Genomic DNA, 17,977 nt, shown 5'->3' on the forward strand with positions numbered 1-17,977 from the left:
TCACGGTCCACGAGTTCGAGCCCCGCGTCGGGCTCTGGGCTGATGGCTCAGAGCCTGGAGCCTGCTTCCGATTCTGTGTTTCCCTCTCTCTCTGCCCCTCCCCTGTTCATGCTGTGTCTCTCTCTGTCTCAAAAATAAATAAACGTTAAAAAAAATTAAAAAAGAAAAAAGAAAAGAGCTTCCCAGGGCAGAACCAGGATGCCTGAACATGAATGGCTGGAGAACACTCTGGTGAAGCATCAGGGCCCTCACGAACACTCAGCGCGACCCACACTCTGAATGGGTGGCACTGAGAGGCCCCAGGACAAGCCAGGCGGGAGGCGTGAACACCTACGGGAGGCCAGACTCGACAGGTGCTGAGACTGTGAGACTTCTTTCACACCCCTTCGTGTTTCGCTGGGTCTGAGCTTCAGATGCAGACGAAGTGCGTCGGCAATCAGAGAGTGGACCAGAGCCTCACACACGCCAACCTCAGACGCCCCAACAAAGCTGCACAGGAGACCACGGCCCGTCTTGATGAACACGCAGCCCATCATCTGTCACAGGACGAAAGCCTGGCAGGAGCCGGTCTGACTCCTACATCAGAGCAGCCCTGCCCCCAGGGTCGCCGGGGTGGCTCTGTCGGTTAAGTATCCGACTCTCGACTTCGGCTCAGGTCACGATCTTGAGGTTTGTGAGTTCGAGCCCCGCATCAGGCTCTGCGCTGAACAGCGTGGGACCTGCTTGGCATTCTTTCTCTCTCTCCTTCGCTCTCTCTGCCCCTCCCCCACTGTCTCTAAATAAATAAATGAAATATAAAAATAAATAAATAAGTGAAAACACTGCCCTGCTTGAATCCCGACAGCAAAGGGTTCAGAGAATCCTGCTTCTCTCCTGGATCTCATCGTAACCTAGAGAGGATCACATCTTGCTAATAGTTTCCTGCCGGGAGCTTTCCCAGATGCGGCACTGGGTGAGCCGAAGCCTCATCTAATCGCTACAGCACTGTGGTAGGTCCCTTGGAAGGCGGACTGTCCGCGTGCCTGGCTAACCTGGGCTCCAAAGCATGGTGCACCCTCAAAACATCACCTCTTTGATTTCCAGACTAGATTCAGTTGCTCAGAGCCGTGTGTTCTCCCTCCCTCTTTGACCCTCTGGAAGCACGGATGACCTCGGGGACGGGTGTGGGGTGCCACGCAGGGGTTGCACGGACCCGCCAGAGGATCCTGCTGGATCCAGGGTGCCAGAGAATCCCTCACCCGCGCTCCAGAAACTGGCCTCGTCTGCTCGTCGCGAGGGAAGTCCCAGAGCACGGGGCAAGTAGCTGAAGGCAAGGGAGGGACTTCCGAGCTCAAACGACCCCCTGCCACGGCAGAGGAGGCCACGGCAGTGGCCCCAAATCACCGGTGATGTGCAACCCTTCCCAGTCACCAAAGCCAGAAGACATCTATCCACCGGGATCACCTCAAAAAGCATCCTCCCCGCTTACAGGGCGATGCCTGCCACCATCAATGCAAACACCTGCTTCTCTAGAAATAAGGTGACGCCAGGACCGTGTTGTGACTTTCGCGGGCCCTTCTGCTTCCATGGGCCTCTCTTCCTCCACACGCAAATATTTAAAACCACATTTTACAACTGCACGGGCGTCAAGGCAGACGGATACCTTAATATGATGTATTAAAGCACGTTCTTCAACTTCAAAGCTTGTTTTCTCCCCTTCCGATCGAAGGGAAACAAACATTTTCACGTTTTGCCTGGAAGTGTTGCGGGCCCTCGACACCGTTCCCGCTCTATGGAGAGGTCAGATCCAGGCAGTGATGCGAGGAACGCGTTCTAAAATTTGGAGATAGGACGTGAAAAGGTAACGAACGTGGCGGCAGCGGGAGGAGGTGGGGACTAGCCCAGCATGTGACCAGGCTGAGTCTGGGGTGCAAGCAGCAGCCACAGACAGGGCATCGGAGACACGCATCGGAGAAGGTCAAGGATGAGGACACACGGGTAAGAGTCCGGAGTGCACAGGTGCAATGAAATCCCAAGAGTGGCTGAGCTGGGGAGCCCCAGCATTTGGGGTGGGGGGGAGGTGGCCACGGGCAAGGGGCTCCCAGAGAAACACAGAAAGGAAGGGTCAGAGAAGGAGAATGAGAAGAGAGTGGTAAAGGGTCAAATGTGTTAAGGAGGAGGAAATGATCCAGAAGGTCCCACAACCTAGCTGAAGAAATCCTGGATCTGTTTTTGTGGCATTACAATTCCCCCGAGCTTAGTGGCTTAAACAATACCCATTCATTAGCTCGCAGTTCTGTGGATCGGAAGTGCGGGCGTGGCACGGGGGAGTTTTCTGCTCCTGGTGTCACAAGGCCGCAATCAGTGTGTCAGCCGGCTGTGTTCTCAAGCTGGCAGTTGGGATCCTCCTTCAGGCTCACTCAGCTTGTTCCCTTGTGGCTGGTGGACTGAGGTCCTGTTTCCCTGCCAGCCGCGAGCGGGGACTGCCTTCAGCTCCCCCGGGCCACCTGCGCCCCTTACCACGTGGCCCCTCCACCTTCAAAGCCTGCCTTGCAAACCCTCCCTCAGGATGAATCCCTCCTTGCAAAAATCTCTTCGCTGGGAAGAGGCTGTTTCCTTTAAAAGGCTCACCTAATTATGTCAGACCCACCAGGATAATTGCCTTTTTCAGATCAACTGATTTGGGACCATAATTATACCCACAAAATCAAAACTCCCTCGGCAATGCCTGGACTAGTGTTTGAGTGGAGAAGGTATGTGCATACCAGGGGCGGGAATCTCTTGAGCGTCTTAAGAGTTGTGCCTACTACCCACATATTAACTTCAAAAGCAGCATTTCTAAAAACAAAAAACAAAAAACAAAAGCATCATTTCTAAGGCTCCCAAGACCTCCGACACCGTAGCTGATAGATGGAGTGCTGGCCTATGTTATTAAGACCAGCAGAATGGAGGGGCGCCTGGGTGGCTCAGTCAGTCAAGTGTCTGCCTCGGTTTTGGCTCAGGTCATGATCTTATGGTTCATGGGTTCGAGCCCCGCATCAGGCTCTGCACGGACAGCATGGAACCTGCTTGGCATTCTCAATCTCTCTCTCTCTCTCCCCCTCTCTCTCTGCACCTCCCTTGCTCGCTTGTTCTCTCTCTCAAAATAAATAAACATTAAAAAAAAAAAAAAAAGACCAGCAGAGTGGAGATGATGTTGGCTTTATTCCCTGGAAGACAGACTGATCTCAAAATACACCGTGTGGACCAACAATACACCATCTTCCTTACATTCAAACCCCCCGTTACTGGTGACAGACCACTCGTCACCACTGGCAATGTTAAGCTGGTACAATCTTTTTGCAGGGTGATTCTGTAGCATGAACGAAAAATGTGAGCCGAAGTAAAAACCAGTAAAAACCTGTTATTTTACTGATAGGTTCCACTTTTAGAGATTAAATCTAACACAACAATCAGAAATGCAGATTAGATCTAATGTAACAATCAGAAATGTACCCAAGGGCCTGCCTATATATATACGTATATTTATGTATATATATACATATATATATATACGTGTGTGTGTGTATACATTTACATATATGTGTGTGTGTGTGTGTGTGTGTATACACACACACACACACACACACATATATATATAACCATGTATCTCAGAATTTTTTTTTTTTGATGTTTATTTATTTTTGAGAGACAGGCCGAGTGTGAGGGGGGGTGCAGAGAGAGAGAAGGAGACACAGAATCCGAAACAGGCTCCAGGCTCTGAGCCGTCAGCTCAAAGCCCGACATGGGGCTCGAACCCATGAGCCGTGAGATCATGACCTGAGCCAAAGTCGGACGCTCAACCGACTGAGCCACCCAGGCGCCCCAGAATTTTTTTTATAACGGCAAAAAAATTAGCAACAACCTAATTACACGAAAAGGAGGCTGATTAAAATTACTACCTGTCGGTATTGTGGAATCCAGTGCAATGTCTTTTAAAATCATGATCTCCAAAAATTATTTAATAACATAGTAAAAAGGTCCACGATACCCTTCTAATTAAGTATCTACATTATAAAATGGGGTGCGTGTGTGTTTATATAAATATATTGGCTGTATCCTCAAGTGGCTATCTCTATACGTTGGTATCACAGACATTTTGAAATGTTTACGTTTTGGGATGCTAAACTATAATTTCATCACAAACAGACGAAATATAACTACAGAAGAACTTCCCTGTTGGGCTCACTCACGCACAGGTGCATTTGGAACTCGCAGGATTTGTTCCCCAAGACAACCCAGATCTAAGTTAGTGGCTGTTGACATTATACAGGTATTAGTTTTAGGTATACTGATCATCACGAGAAGGGTAACCACCACGTGTTACCATCCAAAATTATTACACTATTACTGACTATATTCCTATGCTGTACTTTTTCATCCCCATGACTTACTTATTTTATAACTGGAAGTTTGTACCTTTTTTTTTTTTTTTTTTTAGTTTACTTTGAGAGAGAGAGAGAAAGCGTGAGCACAAGTGGGGGAAGTGCAGAGACAGGGGGAGAGTCCCAAGCAGGCTGTCCACTCTCAGCACAGAGTCCGATGCGGGACTCGAACTCACGAACTAGGAGATCCTGACCTGAGCCGAAACCAAGAGTCGGACGCTTAACCGACTGAGCCACCCAGGTGCCCGGAAGTTTGTACCTCTTAATCTCCCTCCGCCATATCTATCCCCCCACGCCCCCCAGCATGAGCTTACTTTTAAAGTGATTACAGGGGCACCTGGTGGCCGGTTGAGCGTCCGACTTCGGCTCAGGTCATGATCGCGCGGCCCGTGGGTTCAAGCCCCGCATCGGGTTCTGTGCTGACAGCTCAGAGCCTGGAGCCTGCTCCGGATTCTGTGTCTCCCTCTCTATCTCTACCCCTCCCCCGTTCATGCACTGTCTCCGTCTCTCAAAAATAAACAAACATTAAAAAAAATAAACTGATTATATACTAGGATCTACATTTAAATAAGTAACATAAAAAATGTAACTTCGAAAGTCCCAGTCAAGGGGCACAATTTATTTATTTTTTAATATGAAATTTATTGCCAAATCGGTTTCCATACAACACCCGGTGCTCATCCCAACAGGTTCAAGGGGCACAATTTAGAAGGAACTGTCAGCTGGGCAGTTAAAACCTGGCCAAGAGAGGAAGGGCCCAGCCTGGCAGGTGCTGCTTGTCCGACGGGCCCTCTGGTCCAGTATCCCACTGGCCTGGGTTTGCTTGGACTGAATTACTTCAGCTGGTCAGAGATATCAATTCAGACTCAGCTGAACGAATAAATCGGTGATTCTATGAAAAAACCCCAGAGCCTCCAATGGAATCTCATCCCAACTCCGCCACTGCTGTGACGGCTGAAGACACATGCATGGATTGTGTCCGGATCTGCGAGCCTGCCCTAAAGATCAGTAATCTGAGAAAGGCAGCATCGCTGGAGACCCACACATCCACTCCTACACTGTGCCGGGCACTTTCCGTAAGAGCCTCCAAGAGGCAGCGCCGGAGGAAACAGCCTTCATTTAGGTGTGTAATTGCAGGCTGGTGTGGCTCCCAAGGGGTCCCGTCTCTCCCCGGACACATGTGGAGACAGCATCATTACACTGAAATAGTCCCAGCAGCACGGAGAGCACAGGGCACTGCCCGCCCCTGGGAATGTGAATTTGCTGCAGACGCTTTACTATCTGAGCCACGAGCTTGTCTGACAAAGGTCTTTAGGGCAGAAAACTGTTATGTTTTCATTGCCAAGGTTTTCATTTCCTCCTAACAAAAGTTTTTCTTGCTCCTAGGAGCAAGAAACTAACTAACTAACTAACTTTCAGATATATACAGGAAGAAAAGAAAAGAAAATCGGTCAATACACGGCAGGACGCTTTGCCCCGGGATGCGACTGCTAACGTGGCATGCTTTATGCTGTCACAACGGAAAGGGCCTTAGGAAACCACCTTGGGGGACACACATAACACGTAACTGTCTCAGCTGCTTCTGAAAGGCCTCAAGACCTGGAACAGGGGGGCCCAGCTCTCCTGCCCCACCCCCACCGCACCTTCTCAGCACACCGGTGACAGCTATGACGACAGATGGATTCAGAGCTCATTACGACGCCCCCACGAAGCTGTCACTGGGGTTCTGGCACTCTCCCCGTCTCGGGGAGAACCTGGTTCATCTCTGCTGGTCTTGATCCCTGGCCCTACTTCTTTTCCAGAACGGAAGAGAATCAGGCTTCCCCTGTTGCCGTGGCGTATCTGTAGGAGCAGGGCATCTCCGGGGACTGGCAAGTCACTCAGGATCGGGGTCTGTGATCCTTTGCTCGAACCTCCAGTTGACAAGCTGTGCTTGGAGAGGGTGGAGGGTGGACCCCTCATGGGGTCGGGGGTGGGGGGAGCAGTGCGGGAGGGCATGGTGTGCACTGGCTGAAATTATGCAGAATGAGCTTATGGAGATGTGGGACACCCCGGGGGTTGGACAGGGGACAGCCACTGGTGTCCGTAAAATTGAAGTGATATTCCCTTACCAGGGGAGGAACGGGGCCTACTGCAAGGAGACGGTAAAGGCATCGGTGCTGGGTTTGATGGGCTGGGGCTCTGCCGTTTACTGGCTTGTGTGGTTTGGGGCCAGTAACTTAATTGCACTGAGCCTTGGTTTCCTCATTTGTAAGGATAATAATACGCTATGTACCTCGCAAAAGGCCACTGCCTGTGATGAAAGCTGTGTATGTCAAAATCTTTTTTTTTTTTTTTTTTTAAATAGCAAAGCTCTATGCGTGCGCTCTACGCCCCCTAGGCACGTGTGGCTGGTTTTATTTAACCGAAATTAAGTAAAATGAAAAATGCAATTCCTCAGTCACACCCGTCGCATTTCAAGTTCTCAACAGTCACGTGGGCTGGTAGCCGCTGTCATGGAAAGTCCGACTGGACGGTGCTGCCTTATGCCACCCTCGGTTTGTTCAGCCCGGTTATTTTCCAGCAAAGTCTGCCACCCGCCCCCTTATTGCCGCCTTGTGCTACCAATTTCCTCTCACGTGGCCTCTTACCTTGACTGCGGCTGGGAAAGGCCCGTGCGCCAAGGTGGTTCTTCTCTAACTGTGTGCCTTCAGCACAACTGACCCTTGCAAGAAACTCGCTTTTGTTTCATTCCAAAGCACAAATCTTGGGGAGGCTTGCGGGCAGGGGGGTGGGGGGCGGGGGCGAGCATCCTGTGGGTCTTTGCACCCGTTCACTTCCGTGTGGTTGTAGAGTCTAAGCTCCTTGCGGAGAAAGCCAGGGTTCAGTCTGGTCCAGTCAGTGCCTGATGCACGTACAGGGCCACTGGATATTTACTGTCACCTCTGAACCCCTACACGGTGAGGAGGGCAGGGCAAAGTAACCCCACTCAGGAAGACTGAGGAGGAGATGATTCTCAGCCACTTGCTCAAGGACACTCAGAGATGATGTGACAGATGTCTCGCACCCCAGCCAATTCCACCCTGTGACATAACCACCTCCAAGGTGGCCAGGACGGAAGAGCGGGTCCCCAGCGCGCACAAGGAAACAGATGGACGAGGGCCCTGTGCTGCCCGGTTTTTGACTCCAGAAGCAAAATCCACTCTGGTTAATTAATCCCACTCGGATCCTGGCATTTCGAGCGAATCCTGTTAAAAGACTAAAAACCAAATAAGAAGAGACACCCCTTCCTGCAAGTTCCTCAAGTCCTTTCCACATGAAAAGTAGGTCTCAAACTAAGGGAGATGGGGGACAGTTGATGCTAAAACCGTCAATGAAACAACAAGCAAGCTGGGTAAGAGAAGAGATGCGAGGTTTTTGTCTCACGTGAGAAAATTCCCCCAGGCAGCCTGGTGGTTAAGAAGGTGGGATCTGGGGCCAGAAAGGCTGGGTTTAATCCCAGGTCTGGCGCTTTATGGCTGACCCCTTGGGCGAGGTAGCTTCCCTCCCTGTGCCTCAGTTCCTCACCGTGGAAGGGGCAGGAACACTGCCTGTGTCGTAAGGCTGCGGTGAAGAGAAAGCGAGTAAAGCCGGTAAAGGGCCTGGGCAGAGAGCCTGGCACCGAAGCAAAGTACCCTTTCCGGAAGCCCTGAGGTGGCCATCGTCGTGAATCCACACATCGGGCTGAAGGGAGGAGAGACACTTTCAGATCATCTGGTCCAACAACACAGGGTAGAGGACCTCCTTCTGAGTACCCCTCACCGACGCGCATCGGGGCGCTGCCTGGACACGTTCAGAGACATACAGGGGGTGGGAACCAGGGGTCCTTTCATCTGGGAGATTCTATCTTGAATTCTGGCTTCTGAAGCCCGTCCACCTCCAGTGAATGTTAGTTCAGTCAGCAGGAGACCGCGGCTTGTCATTTAGAACGGCTCTGTCCCTGCTCAACACGGCAGTCATTCGACCCCCTGGGGACGGTCTGGCCTCTCCACTTTGGGCAGAGCATCCCTGTGTCCCTTGAAGCTCACGGACAGCGCACTCGGCAGGCATTTGGTGCCCTGCCACCCCCTTCTTGGGGCTCTCCTGCCTGCCAACATCCTTACGGGGAACCCCAAGTCTCACACCGCAGAGGCAGGTGGCTAGATCGACACATTCAAATAAGAGAAATCTGCTTTTTTTGACTATACCATTTTTTTAAATTTTTTTTTTTAATGTTTGTTTGTTTATTTTGAGAGACAGAGACAGAGCATGAGCAGGGGAGGAGCAGAGAGAGACACAGAATCCGAAACAGGCTCCAGGCTCCGAGCTGTCAGCACAGAGCCCGACGCGGGGCTCGAACTCACAAACCGTGAGATCATGACCTGAGCCGAAGCCGGACGTTCAGCCGACTGAGCCACCCAGGTGCCCCTACCATTTTTTTTTTTTTTTTTAAATTAGTAGACCCTCGCTTTCCTCAAAGAATCTCACGGGTCAATATAACATTAATTGAAGCGTGGGCCAGTTTTTTCCCCATTGGATTCCCAATCCTTCTGATGGAGTAGACAGAACAACACTCTGCACGGACAGTCTCCTTCTGACCCCACAGAAAGGCCACAAGGCTTCCAAGAGGAGCTAACTTAATGTCTCAGACTAAGGAATTCCAACCTCTCAATGACAGGACTGACTGTCCCCTGAAACTGGAAGTCTCATCGTCTGTATGAATCTCCTCAGTCTCCCCCGCTCACAGGGAGGGTGCACACGAAGGGTAAGTGGGGCCCGTCCCCTTGGCTGGAGCCCTTTCTGAGAGACCCTCTGCAAACGGCCTCGGCTAGAGGGCGTGTTGGGGCTGGGGACAGTTCTTGGCCGGCCTGCGACACTGGACACAGAGTATACACCCTGGAGCGCCCCATAAGCCTCTAGCCTGGAAACGGCGGTGGCTGTACCGAAAAAAGAAGGCATTCGCTGCGGTCTCATGTGGTTACAACGTGTCTGGGACCCCAGGGGCAGCTATGTGTCAGGATTTTCGGGATCTCGCTTTATAAACGATCCCTGCCTGCTCCTTCCACTGCTCTTGAAACCTGGAGTCGAAAAGCCTCTGGATCCTCCACGAGACTGCTGGAGTACGTGCCGGGGTGCGGGCTCGCGAGGGAGAAAACGGGCCTCCCTTAGCCTCGACGGGTGTCCACTGCCGAGATGAAATGGGCGCTCGAAAGGGGAGTCGTGGAAATCCTTTCCATTTAGACACCCGTATGTGAGGGAAGAGAACGCCCCGCGCCGGGCTGTTCTCTCTTCCTCCCTTCCTCAGAGGGCCCTGGGGAGCAGGACGCGGGCTCCAGACAGGCCACAGTGCGGGGGGACCGCCAGCCCACAGCCTCTCAGCCTTGGGTCTTGGGACAAACGACTTACTGTCTGGGAGCTTGGGTCTTCCCACGTGTACTGCTCAGAGTGTCGTATTAGGCTCAGCGGGCGCCCCTCAGCGCCGGGCCTGCGGTGAGTGACATTGGCTCCTGCCCCAGCCCTTCTACCCGCTGCCTTCTGCGCGGGCACATCACACGCCCTGCTCTGTCCGCCTCGGGGAGCCTCTCCTGGCCCCTAGGTGCCCTGCCGTGGCCCCATAACGTTGTACGCACATTTCTAATGCTGCACCTGTCACGCTGTATTTACGAGTGGTTTTAATGCATCTCTCTCTCCGACTAGAACGGTCACCTCTACGCCAGGGGGACTGCAGGAAAACCCTCGGCAGTAGAACCAGTTGGAGGTAGGGGTGTGTGTGTGTGTGTGTGCGCGTGTGTGTGTGTGTGTGTATCACTTCTCTCTATTAGGAGAGATGGGTATTTATTTTAAGGAATTGGCTCACATGATTAGAGAGGCACGGTAAGTCCAGTAGAAAAGGCTGGTGAGCCAGAAGACCCAGGAAAAAGTTGCAGGTCAAATCCAAAGGCACTTTTCTGGCAGATTTCCCTCTTCTTTAATGTAGGTCAGGTCCCCCCCCATACCCCCCCCCGCCCCGCGTTAAGGCCTTTGACTGATTAGATGAGGCCCACCCCTGACAGAGAGTTATCTACTTTACTCAAGAGTCTACCCATCTGTTAATCTCATCCGAAACACACCTTCACAGAAACATCAAGAATAGTGTTGGGCCACATATCTCCGTACTGTGGCCTGGCCAAACGGACACATAAAACGAATCATCACGACCTCTGAGCCCTGCTGATGTCCGGGGGTAAAACCAGAAAGGCCGGAGTCAGGAAGGGAGTGAGGTAGAGCGGGCACTCCCCCCACCCCTGGCACCTCGCACCCTGCAGAGCTGACGACAGACCGCCCTGGGAGCCGTACAAGTGCCGGAAAGTGCCGGAAAGTGCCGCTTCCACCTGGAATGCAGACAGACGGCAGTGGGGCCGAGGATTACGAAGCACAGCCACTATCCTGATCACTCGGCTGTAACTGGGGCTCCACAGACCCAGCGGCTGGGGACTGGGGCCAAGCTGCCCAGGGGGAGCGTCATGAGCTTGGAGACACAGTGCCGAATGTGCCAGATCTCTGAGAAGGCAGGACTGGGCCTCCCCGTCCCAGCGCTGGGCCCAGTGCTGCAGGCAACAGGTTCTCAGGAAGTATCTATTCAAACAACTGAATGTTCCCGAGGAGGGGTTGCACAGAGTGAACCTCCCTCCCCTGTCCCCAGGGAGCCTCACTACAAAGGACACTACTGAGGTGGCACGGGCCACCAGAGGCTATGCAGGGACAGAGGGCCCAGGCTGCACATCCAGAGTAAATCCTGCTGTGGGACAGGTCCATTCTGGCAACTGCCCGAAGCCTGTGCTCAAGCCCACTCGGGTCTGGGGTCCAGCTGGAGATCCCAGCCCCAGGCTGAGCTGAGGGTCCCCCGAGCCCGCAGGGAGATTAGGATGGTCCCTCTGAGCAGATATGTTTGCCTGAAGCACATGCACTTTCCCTGTTGGGACAAAGGGATGCTCAACTGAATCTTCCCATGAATCCTCCTCTGGCTCAGGGGGAGAAGGGAGGGCAAGACCCCTGTGCCTGGGGCCTGGGGCCGCAGCCAGGCAGGGGCAGCGAGGCGGGGTCAGCCGTGACCGCAGGGCCAGCGGGCCTGACAGCTGGGAGAAGGTATCCCGAACAGCGCGGCCGGAGAAACCAGCCGGAGCCGGGATCTGTCCCTCGGGTGCCACATCCGGTGTTCGCCGGCCCCCACCTCCTCCTTTTGTGCAGTCCGCACCCTGGCCGATCCCGGCAGGCGAACACCTCACACCTCCCCTGTAGCGGAGCTCGGCCACCGCTTCTGAAACCCGTGTCAGCACCTGCCTGGACCACGGCAGAGCCAGGGAGCAGGTGGCAATGCCGGCTCGAAGGGCCGCCCACGCTCCTGACCAAGCGTAATTTAAGCAGCTGGCTGTTGGTGGTCTGTGAAGAAGGCTTCCTCAATACAGGGCAGTAGGACAAACACCTGGCAGGTCGGGGGCGGGAGGGGGCTTCCGGGACCACCACACGGTGGGTTCCCGAGAGAGACGGCAGTCACCTCGTGTGCCCCACGCTTTTGGTGAAGTCTCTGGCCGACGCTGTCAGGGCCCGAGCCTTGATCAGTGTTTGCTGCTGTTAACTGAACCAGAAGGGCCGGACAGGACAGGAAGGGCGGGCAGGGAGGTGCCGGCCGCCCCAGTGAGGGGGGAGCAGCCCCGCCGGAGCTTCTGGGGAAGGTCCACGAGGAGGGGGAGTGAGCCGGCTCATCAGTCACTGCGAGAACCGTCTTCCCTTGGCCTCCCTGGGCCCAGCCCGGGGCTCACCTGGATGATGAAGCCGGTGGAAGAACACTGCCTGACCCAGAGGCTGAATTTCCGCTTTTTCCTCTTTCGCAGTTCCCGCTCTGTGCACGTGGCGATGAACACAGGGTCCTCGTCAATCAGGGGTTCGTGTAGCACCTGCCAGGAACGAGGGAGCAGAGAAGCTGAGCTCGGGGGGGGGTCATCAGATTTGGGCTCAATCCTAGTCTCTGCCTTTGACCAGCTGTGTGACCTTGGCTAAGTCACGTTTCCTTTCTGATCCTGGGTCTCCTCATCTATAAAAGGGTAGCAGTTTCAATATTTACGCCAGCGATTTGGGGAGAACTAAGTAAGAAGCCGTAGGCAAGGCACTTAGCACAGGCCCTGACATATAGTAGGTATTTAGTAAATGGAAATTTGAAAAAGTAACTGAAGGGGCACCTGGGTGGCTCAGTCGGTTAAGTGTCTGCATTCAGCTCAGGTCATGATCTCACAGGCCGTGAGTTCGAGCCCCGCACCGGGTTCTGTGCTGACAGCTCGGAGCCTGGAGCCTGCTTCGGATTCTGTGTCTCCCTCTCTCTCTCTCAAAAATACATAAACATTAAAAAAAAAAAAAACTTAAAAAAAATTTTTTTTATCTTATTTTTGAGAGAGAGAGAGAGAGAGAGAGAGAGCGCGCGTGAGTGGGGGGAGGGGCAGAGAGAGAGGGAGACAGGGAATCCGAAGCAGGCTCCGAGCTGTCAGCACAGAGCCCGACGCGGGGCTCAAACCCCTGAACTGTCAGATCAAGACCTGGGCTGAAGTGGGACACTTAACCCACTGAGCCACCTAGGTGCCCCCCAAAAAACTTTTTTTTTAAATAAAAATAAAAAAAATAAACAGTAACTTAATTTTTATTTTATATATTTATAAGATACACATTTAATCTCTATATTTATATATGTTAAATACATTTATAATCATCTTATTACAATAATAATTATATATATATAATATATAATATATAATAATAATTATATAATATATATAGTTATAATATATAATTATAATATAATTATAATTATATTATATAATTATATATTATAATAATAATTATTATTATTATTAGTGGCCGAAGGTCCCCAGGGCAAACTCTCACTTGGTGGAGGGATCTCCAGCAGGGGCCCTGACCTCTAGCTAGACATGCCCACCTGTCTTCAGGGAACACCTCTCCCCTGCTGGGCAGCCCCAACCGCTAAAAAGTTCTTTCCCTCACGGACTCAAAATTTACCTACATTCTATCTGAGCCTATTGATCTGCCTTCTGTCCCTGTGAGAAACAAAAGAAAACACACACTATTTCTGCAGGTATTCCAGACCGTGCTCATGTTGGCCCACAACCTCCTCGTATCCCGGGCCGAACAATCTCTCTTTAAAATCCGCCCCTGACGTGAATCTGACGCCTGTGGCCTTGTGGCCGACACCCAGCCTCTGGCTCTCCTCCACATCGTCACGTCCTTCCAGACGCGGGATTCCCGAGGCGATGTTCACACTTATTTCACCTATCTCTATTTCTTTATGACATGCTTATTACGATGCGTTCAATGACAAGACTCTAAGGTAGAAAGAAATGGGATAACAAAAACAGGCTCCAAGGAGTGCTCAAAGTTTTGCGTCTTTAAAAGCCAAAGCTTTTGGGAGGAGACTTTTGGCTCAATTTAGGAATCTGCTACACGTCTCCGCCAAGTCCAAGGTCAAGCTCAACTGTGAATTGGGGGGTGTGGCTGAATTTCATCGAAATGAAGACTGTGGGAAGCGACGGGATTCCAAGAACCCTCCCCAGCGCCCTAGATGAGGGGCCAGTAGACTACGCTGGAGTCTGGCCCACCACCTGTTGTAACTGAAGTTTTACTGGGACCTGCCATGCTCACTCACTCACATATTGTCCACGGCTGCTCCTGGACTCCAACGCCAAAACGACAAGATGCATCGGGGACCGTATGGCTCGCACAGTCTAACGTACCGACTGTCTGGCCACTGGCAGAAAAAGTGTACCAACTCGTTCTCCACCGGTGCTTTGGGACCTTTAGTGAACAAACTAGTTACCCGGGATCCTACCGACGGGTGAATTCTGATTTAGCGGGTTTGGGGCAGGGCCGGAGTTTCTGCGTTGCCGACAAGTTCCCAGGTGACGTCAGAACACGGTCTGACAAGGGCAGACTGGAGGACAATACTTAGCGACTGCGATGTGGACGCTATCCTCTCAACCTCCCATCAGTGCTACCTAGAATTCCATTTAAAACAGCAACAGACTGGAAGGGTTCAGTGTGGCCCCCTTCAGTTTTTCTGTTGTTGGACGCATGTGGACGTTACACCTGGCCCTGCCCGTCTTACGCTTATGAACGGGAGGGCTGAAGAGGCTGCCGGCCACGGGCCCTCACGCCTTGCTGACTCTGTGGGCTCATAGAATATTCGAAACCCCATTTGGAGCCACTGTAGCAAAATGGACACCCCCTCCCCCACCACCGTGGTGCTCCATTTGAGCAGAGGGGGAAAGGGGAAAAGGGCAGAAAGGAGTCCTTTCGCTGCCCGCGTATTCCCTGCGCCATCAGGCCTACTGGAGAAGCGTGTCCTACTCACCCCCTCCGAAGCCACAGTAAAGAAAACTGCCCTCCCTCCCTCATCTTCAGAAAGCCAGCGTACCTCCAGTCTGTGTGCGTTTACCTAAACTCAGGGGCGCGTTGGTATTTCATCGCATGCCTCACCAAAGCAACCTCTGCGTGAAAACTACCCATGCCGGAAAACCACTTCTCTCTCCGCCGGGCTGCCCACCGGCCAGCATCTCTCCGCTCCCCAAGTGTACTTCCTGAGTCCCCTTCTGTGCATGACAAGCTCATTTTGGGGCGTGGCAGTTGGTTAGGGGAGAGGAAAGGCAAAGCATCCATTTATTTACTTGTATAATCCCTCCCCGAAAATATCCTCCTACGGAACCTGTCCCCACTTTTGAGGACATGAAGCATCTCTCTGTTTGGCACTCGGGTATACACACGCGTGCGGACAGACGTGCGCGCGACTTGTGGCTGCATGGGTTACCGGTAGACTGAGAGCCGTCAGCTTTCTGAAGGCTCTGCGAAAGCTTCAACTCATCCTGGAGGGTCGCAATTTGCTGGAAGGGAAAGGCTCCAGAGATGGCGGGGCAGAGGGTGCGTGTCGGGGGCAGAGTATGTGTGAGGGAGCAGGACGTGGAAGGGACGCTTGGCAGCCAGGAGCCGAACCACCCACACGTGCTGGAGAACTGTTCCAACCGCCCTCAGCAGGCAGCGTGTAGACCCTTCAGAGGGGCCCTGAGGCTCTGGGGTGCCAGATGGCCAAACTCACTGGGCCATCACCTTCCATCCAAATGACCGTTCCAGAGCCCAAGCAGGGACTTTTCACGGAGCAGAAAAGCTGGAAAACCAGGACACCTTTACAGTTTCTAGCGTCTTCGGACATCCAGATGGCTAACAGACACATGGAAAGATGCTCAGCATCACTCATCACCAGGGAAATGCAAATCCGAACCTCAGTGAGATACCACCTGACACCCGTCAGAAAGGCTAGCATGAACAACTCAGGCAACCACAGATGTTGGCGAGGATGCGGAGAAAGAGGCTCTCTTTTGCGTGGTCGGTGGCGATGCAAGCTGGGGCAGCCACTCTGGAAAACAGCGTGGAGGTCCCTCCGAAAACTAAAAATAGAGCTACCCTATGACCCAGCGATTGCACGACTATTTATGCAAAGGGTACAAACTGCTGATTCAAAGGGGCGCATGCACTCACCCCCATGTTTACGGCTGCGCTATCGACAATAGCCAAAGTATGGAAAGAGCCCAGATGTCCATCGATGGATGCATGAAGAATGTGGTAAATATATACAGTGGAGTATTACTCGGCGATCAAAAAGAATGAAAGCCTGCCATTTGCAGCAACGTGGATGGAAGCAGAGTGTATTGTGCCAAGTGAAATAAGTCAGTCAGAGAAAGACAAATAACCATATGATTTCGCTCATATGTGGAATTTAAGAAACAAACAGATGGACATAGGAAGTGGAAGGAAAAATAAGATAAAAACCGAGAGGGAGACAAACCATAAGATACAGAGAACAAACTGAGGGCTGCTGGCAGGCTGGCAGGGGGCGGGGGTGGGGTGGGGGGCAAATGGGGGATGGGCATTAGGGAGGGCACTTGCTGGGATGTGCACTGGGTGCTATATGTAAGGGATGAATCGCTAAATTCTACTCCTGAAGCCATTATTACGCTAGATGTCAACTAAGGGGGACTTAAATAAAAGTTTTTAAAAAAGAAATTCTAGCTTCTTCAGCCAAGGAGGACAGGAAGCCTCTCCAGGAGATAGATGCATTGCTGAGAAGAGAAGCAGTGTGGGAGCCAAGCATACTGTGGCCGATGCTGGAGGTCAGGGGAAGACGCCCCTCACCCCGGCAGGCCCGTGGGACGGAAGGTCCCGCCCCACACAGCAAGGCCAGTGCTTTCCAGGGCACGCAGGGTCCAGCTGCTTCTCTGCAAAGGAAGGGGGTACAAGGACTTGTAGGAGCCCCCAGCTAACAGGAAGACCTAATCATGTTCAAAATCAGTCACACGCTGCAGTTCATGATTTCATCCCCCTCGCCTGACTCTCTCGTGCCTACGGACACAGAGCTGACTCAACGGTGCCCATAGTCAGGAGAAGGCAGAAGGAGAGGAAAATGCCATCTGATTATCAGCCAACGGGAAAACGGATCCGAGGGCCCTGGGACGTTCCCTCTGCCTCGGGTTCCTGTCCTTTGGGCGGAGTGTACTGGGTGTTCTGTTTGCCCCAAGACCCACTTTCCACCCCTCCTACGCCTTTCCACCCCTCTTATAAACCACACACCATCCAGGCCTCTGTTCCTGGCGTTGGGTTTGTTTGGCCAACCTGGAGGCCTGAGCGAGAGAAGGAGGAGGCCCCCTGCCTGCCCGTGCCCTCACCTCTGGGCTCCGAGGCCCACACCCTCTCCTCGGCCCTCGGCTGATACCAGTTTCCCACTGCTGTTACCAGTCCTGTCACGTCCCTGCACCCTGACCACACGCCATCCACAGTCCCCCGCATCCGGTCGTCCTCAACTGCCCTTCTAGAACACAGGACTCGTTTCCTGCTGGGATCCTGACCAACACAAAAGGCACTGGATACCAAGACGGTAAGCCAAGAGAAGACACAACCTCACAAACACAAAGGTAAACACGAAAATCAAACACAAAGGATATGTTAAAAAAAAAAAAGGAAAAAAGGAGAGAGGGGAAAAAACCCTCCAACACGACCAAGGAGCCCTTCCCCAAAGGAAGACTTATCTTGGGACTCTCTTCTTTCTCTCGGCCTCGCCAACCCGGAAACAAAGAACAGACGTGGGGGCAAGAATAAAGCGAACGTTGTCCCCGGGCTCTCAGCGGTCCTGGTCTCCTCACTGCGCACCTGAACCACGCAAGGGAGGAAGGCCGAGCTGCCCACGCGGGTTGCCGTCCAGCCACTGCTGGCTCGGGAAGGTGCCAGGCCCCCTCAGGGCACCCATGTCTGGGCTGGGAAGGGACAGGCCTATAATCTCAGAATTGGCTGGGAAGGGACAGGCCTATAATCTCAGAATTGGCTGGGAAGGGACAGGCCTATAGTCTCAGAATTGGCTAGCAGGCGCCACAGTGTGCCCCCAAGCCACCCCGGGCTCCAGAGACACACGCACACATGGTGACCGCCCTGGGCACAGGTCTCAGGGTATCCGATCCTGCAGGTTCAGAAGGCAGACAGCACGAGGCCGGTTC

The 17,977-nt window shown here is 52.8% G+C and overlaps 1 protein-coding gene across 3 annotated transcripts in view; it reads right to left on the reverse strand.

Moving 5' to 3' along the window:
- PGBD5 (piggyBac transposable element derived 5) overlaps window positions 1–17,977 on the reverse strand; it is a 106,852-nt gene that overhangs the window by 12,746 nt on the left and 76,129 nt on the right. For all 3 annotated transcript variants that reach the window (XM_060642788.3, XM_060642786.3, XM_060642787.3), the window contains exon 3: window positions 12,200–12,334. In XM_060642788.3, coding sequence (XP_060498771.2) covers window positions 12,200–12,334 — 135 coding nt within the window. The remainder of the gene's footprint in view (window positions 1–12,199; window positions 12,335–17,977) is intronic.

This window comes from Panthera onca, chromosome D2 (assembly GCF_046562875.1).
Source record: "Panthera onca isolate mPanOnc1 chromosome D2, mPanOnc1 haplotype 2, whole genome shotgun sequence".
NCBI classification, from domain to species: domain Eukaryota; kingdom Metazoa; phylum Chordata; class Mammalia; order Carnivora; family Felidae; genus Panthera; species Panthera onca.